A 22,866-nucleotide genomic window follows, 5' to 3' on the forward strand; every position below is an offset into this window, starting at 1 on the left:
GGAAGTGTAAAGTATCGCTCACAAGTGTTAAGAGTCAATTCTTCTATTCTCAATTTTCTTATTTCGTTTGAGCAAAGGAATTGGCAAGTTTGCTTTTTTTTTTTTTTTTTAATACTTTGGAGGTTGAATTTTATTGGATTGTTACTATTCTCTTCTGCATCAAGCAGAACTGAAGTGGCATAAACAAATAGGACTTGTATTTTTAATAATTTATATTTAATAATTGTTATTTATTATTAAATCTAATAAAATTAGATTATTAAATCCAATGAAACATGAAATAGTTGAGTATTTTAAAATAAAAAATAGCGTCAAATAAGTTCTTTCCTCCACATTTAATGTTCAAAATCAAGCTTGCAGGGCTAGTGAAGTGTCATAGCCAAAAATCCTGCAGTGCATAATATTTTAGAATGTTTACAATATGACATCAGATGGCGCCACTTGATACACGTAAAACTGCAGGTAGTGGTAACTTATAAACATGTACCGTAGTTTTGACTGTTGGTTGGTAACTATCATTAACCGTATTAGGCCTGCTTTGGCATGAGATTAGCAAAACATGCACATCATTTAGCCAGTGTCAGTAACAATTTACTGATATTTAAAAACAAAGTACAGCGAAAATTAAAAATTTAATGTTAAAAATATTATACTTTAATTTTAAAAATATCACGAAAGTTTACTTTTGTGAATAATCTTTTTTATTTTTTTATTTTAGTAATGTTTACTACAGTTAAGGTCAGATGGCGCTACTTGCTGAATTATTTCTGCAAGTATCAAACACGTAGCTTTATCCTCTGGGAAATTAAGCGATTTAAAATAAATCGCATAATTTTTCCGCTAGAAGTTATCCAACTCAAGACCGATGCATGATATCAGTCTTTATTTTGAATATATTCTACTCTCTCACTGAAGCAAATTTAACCGAAATATTTGCATCACCCCGCCATTATTTTTCTTCAAAAACGACCCCTCTTCTCTCCCCACGCAGGGGAAAAAAAATCTAAAAAAAAAAAAAAGTAATAAAAACTCTGAACAGTTTGTTTTCCGTCATCAAACTAGTGACAGAAATATCCATTTGCTAATTCTGGTAGAGTCCGTCTATGAAATGGAGTTCCATATGCATGATCATATTGCCAGCCTCTTAGAAACATCACTTTGTCTTCTGGTTCTGGCCGGTAGGTGGCCATACTCTCTACGTAGAAGTACTGAGCAAGTTTAGCTGATATGTTTAACGAAACTTCGCGGATATACTTCAGGGGTGGATAAACACGTCCGTCTTCAAGATGCTCTTTTGTTACTTGTTCCGCAAGAGCCTAAAATTTTAAGAAAAAACAAAATAACAGCATTAGTTATCTAGTACAGGTATTGAATATTGGGAGATATTGTTATAAACAGTTTATTAGTAAGAAGTAACTATTTCCAATACATGTCCTGAACGGAACAACAAGAGCACAACTTTCATACGAGGAGCATTATTTTCAAATTAGAAGTCTAGTTTGCTAGATCATGATAGTAAGCCAAGATAGGTAGATCATTACAAGTCTAATAATACTAGATCATGATAGTAAGTGGAATATCGAAGAAAACTTATACACGCCTTAGTAGACAAAAAAAAAAAAAAAAAAAAAACTTCAGTCAATTTGAAAATTTAATAATGAATTCAGGCCTGACGTAGCCGAGTGGTCAGGAGCAGGAGTACAGTAGCACACGCTCTTTGAGTGGATCGGGGTTAAAGCCCGTGACTGCAAAACACGATTAACGTTTGTATTGGTTGATTTATTGTAAACTCCATTGACCTGGTGTTCGTGCCGGAGTATATAACAAGAACATTTCTTGTTATAATTATAATCTACTTATAAATTTATTGATCCTGGGGCTAATCTTAATTATAACAAGTGTAGAAAAACTTTCTCTATGGAGAAAGTTTTTCACACAGGCGTGCTCTCTCTCTCTCTCTCTCTCTCTCTCTCTCTCTCTCTCTCTCTCTCTCTCTCTCTCTCTCTCTCTCTCTCTCTCTCTCTCTCTCTGTTATTCTACTATATTCCAAAGCGTAGATTAAATTTTGGTTGTAAAAGGTGGAAGGACAGTTTCTGAAGCATAACGAATAGGATTATTCCCGTATCAATCAATCATGTATCAATCTGATTCTGTTTCCGTATCCAAAGTTTTCATAGTACAGAGTTCTAAATCATATGTAAACGTGAATAAAAGCGAAATTTGATTGTATTCATTGTTGAAATGATCAATTGTAAACTCCTCTAGCCTAGTGGTTTTACACAGTATAAACAAAAACATTTTTGTTATCCAATAGGAGGACGAGATCTTTGAGCTGTTACATTTGAAATAGGGATTGAATTATAGAGGAGGATAAAAAGGAAAGGGATATTTCTTTTTTGTTATTGAAATGTGAGAGGATTTATCAGTGTTTATCTATAGATCAAATTGAGAGAAATGGATATTACCAATTTGTAAGGTATGAACTTAGAGGTATTACTTAGTGTCCTCAAAGTTAGTGAGATAGATAATACCAAATATAATAATCACATATGACATGCAGGGTGTTTCAATTAAAAGGTGCCGGGGCAGTGCTGAAAATATAAAGTTTTACGATAGAAAATGGTCGTCAGGATAATAGAACAAAAGGAAGTAACGCGTCTAAATGACATACCAATAACGAACCGGATAGCGAACATAGCATACATCTACCCCCCCCCCCCCCCGCTTCAAATAAAATTGATTTATATTCGTTTCAGAAGTACACCGATGACTTTTTTAGACTCAACTGAGAATGAGGAACAACTTTTCCCATTAAGAAGAAAGGGGTGTTAGGCAAAACTTAAATTTACAAATCGTAAATTCTAAATGGTAATACTTAGTGTAATTTTAATATCAAATTTATAAATTTTAGTCCAAATACGACAAGAAAAGATCCAAGTAGCTTAAACCTAAAAATAGGTAAGATGATTCTTGCACCTTTTCATTGTAAAATACTTTGTATAATAAGAATAATTAATAATATTATGTTAGCGGCTCCCATATGTAATTTACACTCATGAGGCAAAACGTTATAACCACTCCTGTCTCCACTAGTGGGTGCATCCCACAGCACCTAGGAGTAACGTCACCGACCGGTGCAAAGTATAGTGACAGAACGTGTAGTGCCTGTCAGTACGAAGCCCGTGCAATGGGAAAAGGAAGGACACGACTGAGTTTGAACGGGGAATGATTTTCAGCTGTAGAAAGGTGGGGCCAGTATCTCAGCAGCCACAGGCATTGTTGGCTGTTTTAGGGAGAGCACTAGTACGGCGATTGGTACATGTCTGGGACATATGCACAGAGAAAAATTTTTTGAGCACACCATCCCGCAGATGTTCTTGCGGATATACCTACATAGTAGGCGTTGGAATCTTGTATTTGACGCTTGGCTTAACAAAATATTTGACGAGATCACCATGATCGCATATGCAGATGACCTTACTGTTCTTGTTCAGGGAAACTCAAGGACATCTTTGGAGGTTATGGCTAATCACATACTGCAGGAACTTTCCACTTGATCTGAAATACATAAACTCCAGGTCTCAACGTCTGAAACATTTTAGATGTTGTTGAAGGGTAAGCTAGAGAGGGGACGTCCTCCATTTGACCAAGTATTGAGGGCAGTCAATTAAGTATAATTCTACAATTAAGTATTTAGGCATCTATCTTGATGGCACCTTAAGTTTTCTGCCTCGTGTAAAGTACATAAAAGAAAAGTGTAAACCAGTTCTAACAAGAATGCCATTGGTAACCAGAAAGGAGTGGGGTGAGAGGTCACTCTCTCAGTGTATATTACAATTGTCTTTTTGTCTGTTATTACCAATGGTGCCATGCTTGGAGCTATAGAGCTACTAAGTCTGCTGTGATTAAACAGTTGTTACAGGCCCAGTGTGCTGCCCTCCTGATGATGTCTAGAGCATATGACTACATCTACTGTGGCCTTACAGGTTCTGTTGGGAAAACTACCAGTACATTATAACTTCCAATACAGATACATGAATTATCATCTGAAAAGAGCACACCCTATTTCCTTGGAAGATGTACAGTTTGATTTGAGTGTTTCTTTGGCTTCTGAAAGGAAAAGACTGCGTTTATATACATTGAAAACTGGCAGAGAGATTGGAATACCTCAGACCTTGGTAATGTAACGAGAGAATTTTTATCTTTAGTTAAGAGAGTTCAAGAGAAAAGAATTATGGTTTTCTCCAGGATTGCATGGCACATTCTTGCTGTCAGTTTATGGCAGCATTAATAGTAAACTGTTTAAATTGGGACTGTTTTCTACTGCACTTTGTCTGTGCGGGGTTGAAGAGAACGTGGATCTTATCTTACTTGATTGTCACTACTACTATTTTGACTATAGACAAGAACTTCAACTTACTACAGGACTCTTCACTAGTGAAAATAAAATAAATCCTTATTCAATCTCAGGTTGCATTTAATGCTCTTAATACATTTGCTACACGTGTCTTCAATAGAAGAGATGAACTTTGATCGGTAAACTCAAGATAGACAGTTGTTCTTGTGACTCTTTGTACCTCAAGGTTGGTATATGGAAAAGTTTTTTTCTAACTACGACTTCTCACAATGATTACTTCTATTAGATGGTAACAATGTTTTGTTATGCATTAGAACTACTTTTGGATTTCTAATGTTTTGTTATGCATTAGAACTACTTTTGGATTTCTACTGCCTCTGAAGATTCTTCTTTTTGATCCTTGGGAAAGCTACTCCAGTGGATTTTCCTTTTCGACTTGTATTGTTTGAACTATTGAAGCCGACTTGTCATTGATTCACTATGTATAATGTATATATTTGTTAATACTGAATCTTGCCCTATTATTGGAGCGTGATGGGGTGAAATTTGGGCCATGATCTTTGGACTTTTTCCTCAAGGAAGACAGGAATGTTCCTGATGAACTTTCTTTGTTTTGTTGATCCTGATATCAGGATGGGATTTTTGGTAAGATGCCAGGAGCGTTTTTGTGCTCTGTTCACACAACCGAACAGAGCACAAAATTTACACACAAAACACGTCACGCACATGACCAGATTTGGTGTAAGCCTCACCACAAGAAGTAATGGGGGAACCCTGGGGTCCGCAACAACTACACCTAAATACTTATTAGTAGGCGACCTGTTCATGTACCCAAGTTGACCGACCATCATCGACACCTCTGCCTGCATCAGGCACAGGAACACCTTTCTTGGACATTGAACGACTAGAAAAGAGTCGCCTTGTCTAATGAATCAAGGTTCCAGCTCCATCATGCCGATGGACGGATACGCATTCGACGGCGAGCAGGTGATCTGCAGAAAAACTACAAGGTTGGAAAAACAAGCCAGCAACAGTGTTATCATAGTTTTTTTTTGGGGGGGGGGCTTATACCAACCATCAGTGTAACTCACCCAAGACCTCCTCCCTGGTTCTCGCCTGGGCTGCATGTGACATTCATCATTACAGGACAACAGCCCCTTCCGCCAAAAACTGACAACCACGGGGATTGAAAGAGATCCACAATGCCATTGTGGCGAAGAGGAGTTCTGGGGAATCTCATGTATGAGTGCCCTGCCTAGGACACCAGTAGGCTCAAATTCCTCACTTCAATCTAAAGAAATCCATGAAACCAAGAGTCCTCGCTGCTTATGGACGAAACCACATACAAGGCACTAACTGCATACGAGCAAAGGACCTTTGCGCTTAGAAGAATAAAGATCGCTGAACAGAGAACAGCGCTGGATCCAGTGTCTCAAGCTCCGAATGTAACTTGAGTGGAATAATCCTTCTGGCTGTATGACCGTCTGAATGAACATTTTAACTCAACGGAACCGAATACTGCTGGCGCCACTAGGTGCGAAATTTCTAGCTGTCCTGGATTCCTCTTGGAGAGCATGATTCAGCTGGTAACTCACAATGGGTAGGATATTAAAATAATATTGCTGGCACTGAAATAGTGCAGGATTGCTGGCTCTCCTGAACCCCTCCTTGGATAGCAGGATTTGATGCTAACCCATAGTGGGTAGGATATTGCTGGCACTCGTCAATGTGCGGGATACAGAGTTCTAGGCCAGATGGCGATCATGCAGGGGTACCTTCCCACTGTAATTTAAACCCCACCCCCTACTTCACCTTTTTCAAGGTGGATCACCTCCTTACCTATCAGTCCGACCTCTCATTTTCCTTTTTAAAACCCAACTTGTCTATACCCCACAATCATACCTTTCTCTTTTTTTTTTTTCTTCTTTTTTTTTTTTGGTCTCCGTCAGGAAGCTCAGGCGACCCTGGCGGAGGCCAGCCAGAGTATGATGGGCAGCCTGGCTCACCTCCCTATGGTGTTTTCGGGAAACGTAGGGACCCACTAGGGTCCCTGCGGTCAAGAATCCAGAGACAGCAACAGAACAAAACACAATACCAGACATTACACTTTTTTTTCTGGCTTTTGCAGTAGTTCTGTATTACATCACAGGGTACATACGGCGCAGATGTGGGAAACCACTGGTGGCACCCACTTTCCACAAAACACTATACCCTATTAGTTCACAGAGATACGAGGCGGAGTTGAACTGACGTTCTAGGAGTCGTCCCTTAAAAAAAAACATATGTCCACATGGTCCTACATTAGCATTATTTTGTGCCAGGTGGGAAGGAGCAGCAGTGCGTAGCACACGCTTCTTGATTAGACCGGGGTTGGAGCCCGTCACCACCAAATACGGAGGATGCGGAGAGGTCAAGGGAATGACCACCGCATATTCCCGGAGCAATATGGCTTTAGTTGCTAATGCTCCTGCCGACCGGGCTAGCCGAGTGGGTAAAGTACCTGCCCGGCAACCCAAAGGTCGCGGGTTCGATTCCTGCCTCGGGCTTGGATCAAAGTACTGCAAAAACCTTGGGAGGTGCAATATGGCCACAGAAGCCGATGCGCCAACAACTACCAAATCAATCAATCAAGCTAATGCTCCTAAAAACCAAATAACTAACTAACAAACTGTCCCTACATGGGGACCGTGTGTCTCAAATGGCTGGACTCTTTCAACAAGACAACGTACCGTGTCAAAAGGCTCGCATTGTGAAGGAATGGTTCTAGAATCATGTCCAACCATTTCGTGTATTTCCCCTAGCCGACGAACTCCCCAACATAAAATTCCATCGAACATCTGTGGGACACCGTAGAACACGGCATTCGCCAGTACATGTAAGTGCCTCGCTCTGTTGCCGAACTGCGGGGTGTTCTTTTCTCCAGATGGTCCAGAAAAGTTGAGGACACCTTCACCGGTCTAGTGAGTCGATGCTATGTTGGGTGCAAGCGGTTATCCTACATTAAAAGTAGTTGTCCAATCATGCTCGCTCCTGAAGGGCAGGAATCGTGAGGTGCCGGAGATTATAGGTGTGTTCACTCATATTTTGGGATTTCATGCTCGAACCTCCTCGAAGAAGGACAAGAATAATCGGCTAAAGTAAAGAAAGCCTGCACGAGAAGCACGCTAAAGTTCGATGAAATTTACCGGTAAAAGTACTTTGCCGTAACGGCATTTGTATTGTTGCTCACTCGGTAAACAGACGATGGATGTTATCGGTCTGGAGTAGAAGTTGAATCCCACGGAAGCTTGAAACCCTCCCGAAGTGGAGGGGGGTAACCTGACCTTTTTTTTTCTTTAGAATCACTAATTGAATTGACTAATTGAATCACGAACAGAGTCATATTGGAAGTTCTGGCGCCGTAAAAAATGTTCGTAACGTAGTTTCACCGGTAAATTTTTTCGAAGTTTGCCGTGCTTCTCGTGTGGGCTTCCTTTGCCTCTTTTTTTTTTCTTAATAAACAATTTATCCACTAGTCCACCTCAGATCTTTTCCACCCGTAATGGGTGGAAAAGATCTGAGCTCGAATCCCGTCGATGACGTGAAGAATTTTTACTGGTCCTTTTCAGAATGGCTGAGCTAGTCGGTTTGATGCGAGAGTAGTATGGTTTTTCTCCCAGAAACTCGGGTTTTTCGTCCAGCAAACAAAAAAATTGACCACAGAACATGCAATTTACAATGTGCACGGTGCAATATGGCCTTAGATGTGCCTAAAACACAACAACAATACCGCCACTTACTAGAAATCTCGTTGGTTCATGATATGTTTCAAGGACATTGTCCATCTCCACCTTAGAGCAGAGTCGGAGCATGTTTGGGAATAAAGGTAACCGATATAGCTATTACAGTAGCTAAGGCATTACTGTTTTGTGGAAAAGGAGCTTCATGTTGACTTTGTTACTATGGTCCTATCTGCAATTTATCGCATGTGATGTGTGCATCACTAGTGTTATTCATTAGATTTGCTAAGCATGCTGACAACGTGAAGTGCCAAGCCTACCTAATGTCACTTTTTGGAACCTTTTGTGGTCTTTATTTCCACATAGGGGCCTTCCTAATCAAATTTTCATTTCTTGGCGATCCATGGTTTGCCACCTACAGGGAGCCAAAGTGACTCACTTTAATTATAACCAGTTGGTACAGCTTCACGTCTGAGTTCATGGGGACCCAAAATAAAAAAGATCAAGCTGTGGCTCTATGAAGAAACGCTACACCAAGGCCCAAGCTCGTGATCATACACCACTGAGTATAACCACCCTGTATATGAAATAATTGTTTAAAATATTTTTTTTATAATAAACAAAAATTAAATTGGTACTATGTAATTCTGTTTTCAAAAGGAACATAACTCGAAACTAAAAAAAAAAAAAAAAAAAAAAAAATGCATAAATAAATTAATCTTGCTCAGTGGCGTCCGGGTAGCAATCGCAATTTGGCGCCCCCCTCAAAAATATTTATATTTTGTTGTACTTTTATTCATATCTCTCTATACATTAAAAAAATTTTCCTCCTAGTGATATTTATTCGAGCCCATTGGAGAAGAGGACGGTAAAGTTACGTCACTGCCAATGCGCAAGTAAATAATTACATTGTTGTCATCCATGGAAAGACAACTGCCTCCATAGTTCATCAATTCCGTGCACGTGCTTCACTGTCTAATACATGACCACTCTCGGCATCATTTGATGTTTCATTTTAATGTCAGCTGATGAAGGAACCCGATATAGTTTATATATATTTGTAAATAGTTTAGTGGTTTGCAAATATTTGTATAGTTTGTAAATATTTTAGTCCTGCTCTTTCGGATGCAGTAATATTTTCCTCATGCATTACGGAACCCGAAGCAAAAGGCCTTTACCTAAGTGACCTATGTAAACGCAGGCTTATTCCACCTTGAGAATGACGCTTGGTGGGGATAGGGTTGCCAATGGGAGAAGAGGAATGTGGTACAAGTGGTCGGGGAAATTACGTCACTACAAATGCACAGGTAAATAATTATAGGTCATTTCCTGATTAAATATCGATCAGTGCGTTTCGACAGGTGTCTTATGTAGAAAAGATTTGACTTACTCCATCATACCTTTACGTTTTACGTAGAAAAGTGTGCGCGAGGGTTGACAAGCAAAGCGAGCAGGCGGTGAAGCCCCCTAGTGATAATTAAATACAAAAGTAAAATAGTCTTACTTGAATAAGTAAAGTAAGGAGGCTTGGAGCGTCACTTAATTATTTGCCTCGTTAGATATGTGGGTAACTAGGTAGAGATTGTTTTAATATTTTCCACATTTTGCTAACAGATGGCAGTATCGTCGCTTTACTGGAAAGCGACTTTTGTTGTGTGACCTCTAACTCTTCCAGCTTTGGTACTAACACTGCTAAGTGAGAAAGCCATCCAAAATTTAATTTTCTGACAACGTATTTAATTTGCAAATTTGCAACTAGAATAAGTGAGGAAAAGTAAAGAACCTCTGAATTATAGCTCTCATAGGATTATGCAGGTCATCTTGTGCCCATTACCCTCGATTATATTTCCTTTTGGAACTCTAGGTTTCACTAAAGCAAAACAGGAAGAATATAAAACTTACTGCCTGTAGAATAGCTACCTCTTTAATGTCATGCAGCATAAGGAATGAGGCATTCATTCCCACCCCCCACGTGTGCGGGATGGACGTTGCATCAAGCCATAGACTAAGAATAAAATGGTAGTCTTGAAACTCAACGCAAATAGAGAATACAACGCTTTACTATCTTAGGAAATTACAGTAAATACACCAACTTAAAATGTCTTTACTTTACGGTGCATGGAAAAATATATCCGAAAAAAAATTTCTGGTACTTCGCAGATGACTCTTTCTGGCATTGAACCCGCTAACTCTTCCAGCTTTGCTACCTCATACACAGAAAACAGCACTACCTTATCTTCCAACACAATTCATATGACTAAATGCTGCGCAACTATCGTACCCATTTCAAGCTAAGTCACATTTCATCCCCTCCTTCCTGCTCTCTTCTGCAGAAGGATCCCTTTACAATGGCAATTCTCAGTTGCACATGTACGCTCCTTTACCTTACATGTAACAGTTTTTTTTATTTTAATGGTTAGTATTTAAGTCATTCTTATGTAATGAAATTAATTTTTTTCGCTAATTAAAATTTATTAAAAACAGATTCATTCAGACACATTTTTCTTCGTTAAATAACTTTAATAATTTATAATTATGCAGAAAATAGATTTATCAAAAAATATATGTTACATATAACATAGCCAAGTATAATTATTATAATTGCTAGGCGCTTCGAGAACCACCACCTAATAAAAACAGTCTTGCCGGGTTCCATAGACGAAGTCCGGACTCAAACAGCTGACCCCCCCCCCCCACTTCTCTCTCCCTCGTCACTGATGACGTACCCATACATGTAACTTTTAATTACACCAACTTTTTTTTTTTTTTAAGGTGCAGTTATAGTAAAATTGAAATATATGTGTAATAATTATATTTATTATTATCGAAATGTAATGCAGTTATGGTTATTACTGCAAACAGATAGGTGAACCGTGAAATGTTGTGCGATTTTTTTTTTCTGCATTTTTTTAAAAATAATTTGCATGTTTTGTGAGGCCATCCTTCAACTAATCATGAGGTAAAAACAAATTTAAGTATTGTTTTGGCTGGATGAAATCCCCTTAGCCTTCTAAGCTAAAAAGCAAATGAAAGTTTGTACTTGTGAAACAAGCCTTTCAGTCCTTGGCTACCTTCCCTCCGCCATGTGTGTTTAACCTACACCCTGAATTGCCTTGGTATTGCAATCCAACGACCAGTCTGACTTCATAGTGCAATACCAAGGCAACTCGTGGTGAACGTTACGCCCAGTAGTTCGAGAAAGTCGGCCAAGGACCGAATCTTTTGTTTCAAAAGTGCAAACTTTTAGTTTGCGTTTAGCAGGAAAGGAATTTCCATCTAGCTAAATTATGATTTTCACCGCTAAGCTCGAAGCGTGTTTAAGCTGTAAGCCGCCCTATATAAAAATAAAGTTCTAGCAATGAGGACCGTGGAATTCGACAGGTTCTAGGTAATTTAGTTTACACGAATATTTCTGGCAGAATGCGGCCATCGTTGTTTCGCCCACAACCTAAAATTAGTTTGACCCTCCTAGTTTAGGGTGAAGAATTATACCAACGTGTGCGCAACCGTACAAAAGACAGCTAACTGATTTGCTTTGTTGTTCGATAATAACTTTTTTTTTTCAACCAATTTAGTAATACAGATTTGATGTCATATACATGCTTTTGGTTGTTGATCTGTAATGAGTCCTACATTACATATCAACAACCAAACCATACCAGGGGCATCTTATTATGAACACGCCCCTTGTATTGTGATAGAAAAACCATACCGTGTTAACACTTACTTTGGCAGCCACCAGAAAAACTTCATCGTTGATATGGTGGACACCACATGCCATAACAGCCAGCGCCGCTCCTGGAAAGATGTAGGCATTGTTTCCTTGACCTGGATGATAAGTTTTGTCATTTATCGTTACAGGAAGAAAGGGACTCCCACTGGCGAACACACATTTGCCCTAAAAGGACCATATTAACATTTTATTCACTTCATTTGTGTGAAGTAAACATTTATTTAAATTTCCAAAGTACTGACTAACACGTAAAATTTTTCAATTTATCTTACTTCTGTAAATGTATATGCCTGTTCTGCTGTACATTCTGCTTTGTCTGTGGGATTACTTAAAGCAAAAATGACTGGCTTTTCACTGAATTCAGCCATAGACTCTAAAACCTGTTGTGTAAATACGCCCCCTTGTGCAGAAACACCTAAAAATATTGGAGATTGTCAGTGAATGTTTACCGTTTACAAAAAAAAAAATATGTATATATATTACAAATATAAGCTATATAAATTATAAAATTTAATTTTATTGTGCTGCATATATAAATTGAGCTGCAGTTTAAAAGGAAAAGTGCTTTAAAATGTCTAAATAAAATGCTTAATTCATTACGAAATGTAATTAAATTTAAAAATTAATCTCTATATTCAATAAAATACACAATACATAATTCATTAATACAGTAAAACACAAAACCTTACAGCACTTCTAAGCTACGGACATCTGCACTGTGATATCTAAATGCACATTCATCGAGAACAAAAACATTGCTTACCGATTAGAACTGTAGGCTTAACCTCCTTCACAATTTCCTCCAGATCTGTAATACACTTAAAATCTTTGGCATACACAGCCTTGTGTGGCGTTACACCCCCTGTCGGCCTATCCTGAAAGGGCACATAATTGATTTTAATTTCTTCTTTCACCAAATGCAATAATAAAATAAAAACAACATTCTTATTCTAAGTTATTGTTTTGAACACACCTTTACAATCAACCCTTTTGAATCAACCATCCAAATCCTACGAGCAGCGTCCTTTCTCTGACATCCTTCATGCTCCATTGCCATCATTAAGAGATCAGCTGTACCAAGGGCTGCCTAGAAATATTGAATTATGAGACTACTGAGAATCACAGCAGTTCAAATAAATTAATTACGATTTCAGACAGCAATCTAAATCAACTGGTTTACTGTAAAAAGTTTGACATTACGAATGCATAGTTGAACCCATCTTAACCTTCGGCGCAACCTTCATTTCTCTACAAGATATTTCAAAATTCACCGATATGCATTTGTATAGGTGCATTCCCTCCTATACAAATTACATTAGCAAAAAAAAAAAAAAAAATAAATAAATAAATATGTTTTTTTGCTAATGTACAGAGCCATTGTGTAAAACTGTATTAAAAAGTATATACTGGTTAACTGTACAATACTTTACTGTGCATTTTGTTTTAAATATAAATCAACGTATGAGAAATAAAAATATGATACTTTGCTGTGTATTATATTTGGTTAAAATTCATGTTTCAAATTATATCAAATAAAGAATCACGGGATATTTCCAGAATAAATGACTCATTTCGCTGTCGGGCCCATATTTAACATCGTGTGGGCTTCTAGCCCCATTGCAAACAGGCAAGAAGAAGTAATTCTAGCCAGAGCCAGACTCGGTCATACTCATTTAACCCATCTGTTCCTTTTGTCAGGGAATGACCCTCCTCAGTGTAATCATTGTCATACACCACTCACAGTCAACCACATACTTCTGGAATGTATGTGGTTGACTGTGAAATTTCCTGAGCTCGATTAGTTAGTCAGTTCTCTGTCAAATTTAAAGGAACCTTTGTCGCTTAGCCATATCATAGGCGAAAAATCAAATCTCACAGAATTCTTCTCCTTCCTAAAACGAAAAGGATTGTATAGCCGTTTATAACTGCTTCCTAATCAACAAACGCAGGCATTATGCACCACTTCCATAAGTGCAATATGGCCTAAGTAGCCACTGCACTTAAAACCCCATCAACAACAATTTAACTTCGTGGACAAAATAAAGCGTGGCTTTATTCTGACAGCAACTGATTAAATTATTATTATTTGTTTATTTATAATAATAATTTATATTAAAAAGTCGACCACTCCGGGATGACTATGTGCCAGAAGGTTGTGTTATTTACAATCTGAGGAACGAGGTGGGCGCTCAACCCAAGAAATTTTACACAGAATTTTACTTACAGTATATACAAAAGTTGAAGTAATATACAAAGTTTGAAAAATTATATACGTACTCTGAGGTTCTACAAAATTATTTGTAGAAAGGCATTCAAATAAATAGAAGAAATGTAATTGTCTGGATTCGCCCTGAAAAGCTATATTTTCCCACTTTCTATCTCTTTAACAAGGCACTATTTGGACCGATTTTGCTTTAATTAAAAGTATCCGAGAACTTTTGAAAAATATTATCTGATTTTTGTTCAATAAAATTCCTGAGCATTCTTTTCAAATCCATTTCAAGATAACGTTATTAATAACACCAGTCATATTTCGAGTGTTTTCAAATTAAAGTACAACTCCGTTAGAAACAGAAATCACTGAACTAAGAAAGACATTACACTGAAATTAGTCCAAGTTTCTAAAAGAACTTTGCATTAGACTGACTAAATTCCCTCCCTTTTTTAACGTATATTCCAATAACATTGAGGACAGCTTTGATGAATTGTAATACCTTCATTTGATCGAATTCAATGTCAAATTTCACATTACGATTTAAAAAAGTAACTTTTGTTGTTTTCTCTGAATATTTTGTCTTTAAATGCGTTTAATATTTTAACTATTCATATATTAAAATTAGTAATGTGTGGGTTCCCCTTGCCTTGAAATTAAGATCTCCGCTAACCTTAAACAATTCGACAGGGTTACTGAATTAGTCGATAGCATAAACTGATTTATATTGGCCTATCCTGGAAGTACATACTCATTATACTTCACCAAATATACTCGTAAAATTAAAATAATATCCATAAGTTCATTTTTTTAACACAATATCTAAATACTTACCTCTCCCGCACCTTGGAAGAGAAAAGTATTCTGAGATAGTTTCTTCCCAGTGATTTTTAGACTAGCCAAGATACCAGCAACTGCTACCGATGCTGTTCCTTAAATAAATAAAATAAAGCTTTTTTGATTATTGCAAGAAGTAACTTGAAAAGCCAATTTAATTATGTCAGCACTTAATGCACATATTGCACTGATACCAACTGAAAGTGCAACCTGGGAGGGGATTTTAGGAGCTCTTCAACAAAATGATTGCTCTCAGAATTGAAATTCCTCCCTCGCCTCCTCCATACACCTCAACAACTATCGTTTAATTTACATTACGTTACATTTATTCGTTTAAAATAGCGATTATTATTATAATACTGTATTTTAATTGACTTTATGTACGTTATATAAAATTAGCCAAGGCTTTAATTGTACGCAACTCCGCATCTTTGTGTAGAGTTCACAATGTGTGACTAATTGATAATGTTTGGGAATTATTTTTAATTAATTTAAATTTTAATATCCTTCACTCTTCATCACATTGCGAACTTCGCGATCACATACGAGAGTTAGGTATAATTAAAGCCTTTGCTAATTTTAATATATTTTTTAATATATTTTAATACCAGTTAGTACATTATATAATCATCTGTTTTTCATTTTCAGTTCAGACTAAATGGGTGGGGGGAGGTTGGTTCGAATTATAGAATTTAATTATGTAAATATTTAAATGGCGTAGTTCATAAAAACAAATTTATTCACAATCCATCAAGCATATGTACGCTTAGATAATATTAAGACACATTTATGATGACAAGAAAATTTTATGAAAATGCTTGTTTTCCATTGTGATTCGAATATAAAGAGTTCAAATTGAATAGAACACGAACAGTATGATTAAGTTAAACAATTTTAAGTGCGTTTAAAGGTTAACTATAAATTTAATCAGATGTACACGATTCCGCCTTAGTCGTATTTTATTTCTGAAGCAACTGGAAATGTTCTGTTGAGTAAATATTCTTTAGTGCTGCCGTTTCTTAAGGTTCTTTATTTCTCTTAGAGCGTAAATAAATTTTTGAATTCCTTGATTCATTTTAAATTGCAGAATTCATTTTAAATTGATTTACAATTTAAATTGTAAATCATACATTTTATGTTATACTTTTTAATATTGGTTACTTACTGTCTTTCTTTTTCTCTCGTGCTTTGTTCACTGTTGGAATATATATATATATATATATCATTGCTTGATAAAACTTAATCTGAAGAATGCTCCGGGGCATTACCTAACAGCAAAAATTTCTTAATACATTTCATTTACATTCTTCCTTCTTTTGGATGGCTTTACTTCTTTTTAAGGAAATTTCGGAATTCTGCCGTTGAATTCTCTTTAAGAACCTGTTGTGCATAAATAATATACATACACAAAAGGCAGTCCAAATAGCGCAGTTTTACTGTATTTATTTCTTTTTTTAAGCTTAGCATAAGTAATTAATTACTATATATTTTCGCAAATTAATATGCAGTTTTGCTTATTAATTTTCTTAATCAGTAAACGTCCCTTTGAATCGCCCCTCCCCTCGCACCGCCTGCTTTTTAAATATTTTTAGATACTTCACATACTTTCATCAATGAGTTACATCTGTTTTATTAGCAGCAGTAAAATAGTTGGGCTCAAATGTTGAAATAGACCTTGGACCACTTCGGGCGTTTTCTCATAGTTTATATTGCTACCGTATCGGCATACAAATTTGGGCACACTTCCAAATAGGCCAGAACGACGGGAGAAATCCTCGCATTTCCTATATGCAATATGTAGAAATCATTAATAAGGCAGCAGGATTGGTGACTTTGACTGTAAATGAAGGAACTTGATTGTTGTCTAAGCAAAGAGTAGTTTGGCAGAATTATTCTGGCTTATTCCATGAGATTTGTTGCTGTTTCTTATGTAGGAAAACAAATTTCCGATCTAATCCGTGCTTTCCCACGTTCCCTGCTGGTAAAAAAAGTGGTGCAATTGAGTATTGAACTAATTATAGATATATGTATTTGTAATATGTAGCTACACAAGGTGAGAGGTGAAAAGCAGCAGTACGTAGCTAAAAAGAAATCAGTTTTTCATCTCAAATCTAGAACAAACCATTTATTAAGATTTACAATTAATATAAACTTAAGTCGTATTTCAAATTACAGAAACACATTTTCCACTCTAAAATAGAAATAACCAATATAATTAAAATAATTAGTTATATTGGAACTTGTGTTTTTTAGCAGTTGAATTAGAAAATCTTAGCAACCGGAACGCAATATTTGGCTACAAAAAGAAGAGGAAATATTTATTTCGTCAAATGTTTATCAGGAATAAATAGAGCATTCGAGCGTTGCGCGTATTGTATAAGAGATTCTCTGTCTCTGGACACAAATCTTTAATGTTTCTGTCTATTGTGTACTCGAGAGTAGTCCTTTCGCAGTACAGCAGAATGTTGTTCATAATCGCCAGATACTGTTATCCTTCAAACCAAATACGCAGCAGTAATTTTCTGTCCTCGTACACGTAAATGATACAGTAACCGTTCTCTCGTTTTATTCCTTAACTGTAGTTAAAATCGTTTTAAGAATCAGGAAATTCCAGAAGCCCACCAAGCGGTCTCAGCCAACAACTTCCGCCATGAGTCTCAATAATTACCACGTGTATCGAGGTTACCGCTCGACCCATCTGCTTGCTTGAAACCTCGCATGTAACTTGTTATGCAATTAATTCATTATTCATTTCACTTTTTGTAGAACTTTGTAATGAAGTTCTGCTTAAAATATTCACGAGTACTGTAGATGCCGTTGACATATATTGTTGTTACAAGTACGTGCTGCCATGGGCTCATGCAAGCCTGTTTTGAATAATTCGTTTGTTATTTGGTTTTTAGGAGCATTAGCAACTAAGGCCATATTGCTCCGGGGATATGCGGTGGTCATTCCCTGACCTTTCCGCATCCTCTGTATTTGGTGGTCACGGGCTCGAACCCCGGTCTAATCAAGAAGCGTGTGCTACGCATCGCTGCTCCTGCCCACCTGGCTACGGAGGCGCCTGAATAATTCGTTGAGCTCGTTGTTAAGGCAAGTGTGATGAGCAGTTTGTTCTTAGTTAACAAGCACGTTGTTAATTATAAAGTAAGTTTGTTGTTAGTTGAGTGGCAGCTGACTTGCTGATCGATTTTAACTTAGAATTCCGAAAGGCTCTCTAAAAAAAAAAAAATATACGATTGATATTTAAATTAAATAACTTAATTTGGATCGTGGATTTTATCCTTCTAATTTGCTAATTAGATATAAGTTGTATGTTGATCTTAATTATTTCTTAAGAAATAATGGATTCAAAAGGCGTTTTAAATTTATGTTACCTAGATACTGCACTTCATTTTTTGGACATTGGCTGATTATTAAGTCTAATCCTAAGATGAAACGTCTCTCAGCATACCTGTTAATGAAACGGTTTGTCTTTACATCTATATGGCAATAATGGAAATTAAAGCTTTGGCTAAAACAGGCTGGCAGTTCTTCTGTTAGAACAAACAGAACACAAATGTTGGATACAAATGAATATTATAGCATGTGGCAGATGAAGCCAAGAACGCAAACGTAGCCATTGCAAAAAGAAGAGATAAAATAGAGCATCTGTATAGCAGTCTTTCTCATCCTGAACATCCTTTAATCATCCCCCCCACTCCCTAAGTCTGGGTTTCTGTTCCCCAAATGTAGTACATTTAACTGTTATTTCTCAGGCTATATTTGCAATTGTTCCTAATCCTTTTGAGGCAATATACCCTGGTTCCAATCGTTAACCATCCTCCCAACCTTTAAGTCATCAGCAAACGTTGACAACTTCTCCTGTATTTCCTCGTCAGTATCATTTAAGAAAATAAAAAACAAGAGAGGTCTAAGCACGGATCCCTGAAGGATCCAACTTGCTACCACCCCAGGGGTGTGTTGCTGCCAATTTGTTAACAAGAAGATGGCCGGAAATGAATTTCAGCTAAGGGTTAGCCTCAGTTAAAATAGTCTTAAATTTTACCAAAGTATTTTTTTTTTAAACAGGGGACTTGGATAATCCGCAAAAATTTAAAAAGTGGACTCACGCGAGCTGTCTCCAGTACACCCTTGGTTGCTAACCAGCTCATAAGAGCCATCCACCAAAAAATATATGAAATGAATGCATTCAAGATTAATCTCTCTCACGCTCATTCACACATACCGTGAACTTTCATCTTGCTTAATCTAAAAACAGAAAGAACGCTGGGAGGTAAGAGAAAATTAAATAAAACCGGTTTTACCTTGTATATCGTCATTGAAGGTGCAGTAGTGAGTTTTGTATTTCTCCAAGAGCCTGAAAGCATTTTGATTCCCAAAATCTTCAAACTGGATGAGACATGATCGTCCATACCTGCAATAATAAGAAATAAGGCACTAAGAAATTATTGCTCCAGTTATACGCATCCGTCATGTATTCTCTTAAGGTTTTCAGTATGGGGGGAAGGAGGTTTTTTTTTTTTTTTTATCTGTGCGTTGTTTTTGAGTGTTGCACACTAAAATTCAGTCCTATGCCTAAGCAAAAAATGTAACAATTTTGAATTAGTTCTTTACTTCAAATAACTTCAATTTGAATTACTGTTGTTCTATTTCACAGAATTATATAACAGATGATTTAGTTACTTAGCTTATGTTGCTACTGAAAAAAAAAAAAAACGAGCTTGCGTAGTGGCACATCTGAGTAAGTGCGTAATGTTATGTAGCTTCGCTGCCAGTACAGTTCGTTCTGAATCCCATCAGAACAAGGGGTAAACTTTTGGGCTATTTTTTAGCTCGCACTGTGGCCGAGTTAGTCGATCCCGATCGAGGGACATAGGCGCTCCCCTTCCCAAATTCTCGGGTTTTTCATCCTGGAATAATACAAACGTACCAAAAATTTCAAGAAATTTACACACGATATACTGGCGGCTCATGGTCTTGTCCTAGATTCGCACAAACAGTTACCAAATCCATTGTCCTCGCATGATGAATCATCCATCGCGTCATCAAAGGAGTATGATATTCGAAAACAATATAAGGTATTATACACTGAATGGATAGAATTCGTGGGGTTCTTGTGCAACGCGACGCTGTCACCCCCTCTCGCTAGAGGACGAGCCACCGCTTGGCAGGTATATAGGTACACTGCATTCACGTAGACCCTAATTCGATGTCAGTATGGATAAACGTCATGAGTTAATCGACTTAGAAAGAGGGATGATAGTGGGTGCCCAACGCGTGGATTACTCTTTAGCGGAGCTGGTATAGAAATTGCACTAACCCCGTTCAACAGTATCAAGTGTACAGGGAATACTGTTTCCTGAATAACTCATTGTGGGCAGAGAAAGGTGGTGGATGAACGTGGCCTTCGACGTCTGTCTCGCATTGTTTTAGCCAACCGGAGAGCGACAGTGGCACAAATCGCTGTCGACTTCAACGAGGGAAGTGCCAGAAACGTCTCGCCGAAGACCATCAGGCGATCATTAGCCGCAATAGGTTATGGGAGCCGCCGACCCACCAGAGTCCCATTGCTAACACCTGATCTCTACGACACAGAACTCTACGCCTCAGCTGGGCTAAAGAACATCTGCACTGGACCTTGGATACAGGTGTCCTGGTCTGATGAGTCCCGTTTCCAGTTATTTCGAGAAGACGGGAGGGTGCGTATCTGGCGGAAACGGCACGAAGCTATGCACCCGTCATGTCAACAAGGAACTGTTCAGGCAGGTGGACGGTCGGTAATGGTCTGGAGCGTGTTCAGATGGCACAGGTTGGGACCTCTGGTACGTCTAGACGCATCTCTGAACGGTACAGGTTACGTGTCCATCCTTGCAGACCATCTGCATCTCTTCATGGCCATCGTGCACCCACAGGGCAATGGACTCTTCCAGCAGGAAAATACGCCTCCCCACAGAGCCGTGGTGACTAGATCATGGTTCGAAGAGCATTCTGCAGATTTTACCATCATGGAATGGCCTCCCCGTTCACCGGACATGAACCCTGTGGAGCATCTTTGGGACGCTGTGGAAAGGGCCGTCGTGCTTTGGATCTTTCACCCAATAAAGCGACGGAATTATGGACAGCGGTGCAGCAAGCATGGATGTAAATACCTGCGGAACGCTTTCGTGAACTAACGGACTCAGTGCATCGTCATGTGACTGCCCCTTTTCCGGGCGAAAGGTGGGCCTATACGTTACTAAGTAGGTATCCCCTGATTTCTGTCCACTCAGTGTACATTCTGTAAAATACCATATAATTAATGGTACATGTTCTCCAGCAGCCTATAATCCTGACCTAAATATGCAAATACGAGAATATGTGTAAATACTTAAATATATACACTTCCACCTAAAAGTTTGGAAGCACAGCATATGACAACCGTTTTCGTTATTTTATTTATTTTTTTAAATTAGCTATGACGATGTAAGGTTTAATATAAAAAAAAAAACACTGCAAAATATTTTAAGATATTTTATTAAGCATTGAAAAATTTACACAAAAAACATTGAAATGATTAATATTAACAGCTACGCTCATTTTTCATCAAAATTGGAAATTACAGACCAATTAGCTTGTTATCCCACATCTACAAGTTGTTCATAAGGGTTATTACTAATAGATTAGAAAGAATACTTGATGACAATCAAAAAAAAGAACAAGCTGGCTTTAGGACAGGATTCTCAACTATGGATCACCTTCACGTAATATCACAGCTAATGGAGAAAGCAAATGAATATAAAACACCATTATGCCTGGCATTTCTGGATTATGAAAAGGCATTTGATTCTATACAGTATAAGGCAATGTTTCGGGCACTGGAAAGACAAGGCATAGATACCACATATATTATGATTTTGAAGAAAATAATGAGAATGCTACCTCTTTTATCAGACTAGACAAAGACAGTAGTAAATTTAAAATTGAGAAAGGAGTTCGACAAGGAGACACAATATCTCCGAAGTTGTTTACTGCTGCCCTTCCTTGAGGAAGTTTTCAGAAGATTAGACTGGTCACAGAAAGGAGTCAATGTGAATGAAGAGTACCTAAACCATTTACGATTTGCAGATGACATTGTGGTCATAAGCCACGATCCCAAAGAATTAGAGGAAAATCTTAATCAGTTATGCAGAGTTAGTAACGATTTTGGACTAAAGATGAATATGGCTAAAACAAAAGTAATGATGAACAAGTATGCCACAGAAAGGGATATAATGATTGAAGGAGCAGTAATTGAAAAGGTGGAGTCATATTCTTATTTGGGACAAGTCATTAGCTGTGATAATGATAAATGGCTGGAAGTCAAGAGAAGAATAAATTTTGGATGGATAGCATTCAAGAAATACAGTCACATACTGAGGAGCAATATCCCAATTGTCTGAAATGTAAAATAATGAACCAATGTATACTCCCCACCATGACTTATGGAAGTGAAACTTGGGCACTCGCCAAAAGAATGAAAGAGAAGCTGAGAACTACACAGCGAAGAATGGAACGAATTATTTTGGGAATCAGACTGTTAGATAAGAAGAGAAACCTATGAATTAGGCAGCAAACTCAAGTTAGTTATTAGGAGTTTTATGTCGCATCGGCATCCAAGGTTATTGTGCGCCAAGTCTAAAGTAAGCAAACTCAAGTAAAGGACATTCTTATCAAAACTAAAGAACTAAAATGGTCGGGGGCAGGACACATAGCTCGAAGACATGATGACAGATGAACTAAGAAAATAACATTTCCTTACCTAAGAGGAGCTAGGAGAAAACCTGGAAGACAAGAACGGAAATTCATGAGTTTGTGGGTAGTAAATGGATGGCCATTGCACAAAACAGAAGGAACTGGAAAGTTGCTGGAGAGGCCTTCATCCTGCAGTGGATTGAAAATGGCTGATGATGATGATGATGAAACTAAAATAGGATATTTGCCAGCAGCATGGCAAACCAGTAGAGTGAAAAAATCCTATTTTAATAAT

General features: G+C 37.6%; 1 protein-coding gene across 1 annotated transcript in view; it reads right to left on the reverse strand.

The window, feature by feature from the left end:
- Positions 1–711: 711 nt before the first annotated feature.
- The window catches only part of LOC150091424 (NADP-dependent malic enzyme-like), a 75,678-nt gene continuing 53,523 nt past the window's right edge, over positions 712–22,866 (reverse strand). The window contains exons 7-13 of the mRNA XM_090375386.1: positions 19,166–19,275; positions 14,856–14,953; positions 12,783–12,896; positions 12,573–12,684; positions 12,082–12,224; positions 11,804–11,974; positions 712–1,316 (exon numbers count right to left, since the gene is read on the reverse strand). Of these exons, the coding sequence (XP_090231512.1) occupies positions 1,059–1,316; positions 11,804–11,974; positions 12,082–12,224; positions 12,573–12,684; positions 12,783–12,896; positions 14,856–14,953; positions 19,166–19,275 (1,006 nt within the window). The 3' untranslated portion in view covers positions 712–1,058. The remainder of the gene's footprint in view (positions 1,317–11,803; positions 11,975–12,081; positions 12,225–12,572; positions 12,685–12,782; positions 12,897–14,855; positions 14,954–19,165; positions 19,276–22,866) is intronic.

This window comes from Mastigoproctus giganteus, chromosome 1 (genome assembly GCF_048544385.1).
Source record: "Mastigoproctus giganteus isolate SK-2022 chromosome 1, ASM4854438v1, whole genome shotgun sequence".
Classification (NCBI taxonomy): domain Eukaryota; kingdom Metazoa; phylum Arthropoda; class Arachnida; order Uropygi; family Thelyphonidae; genus Mastigoproctus; species Mastigoproctus giganteus.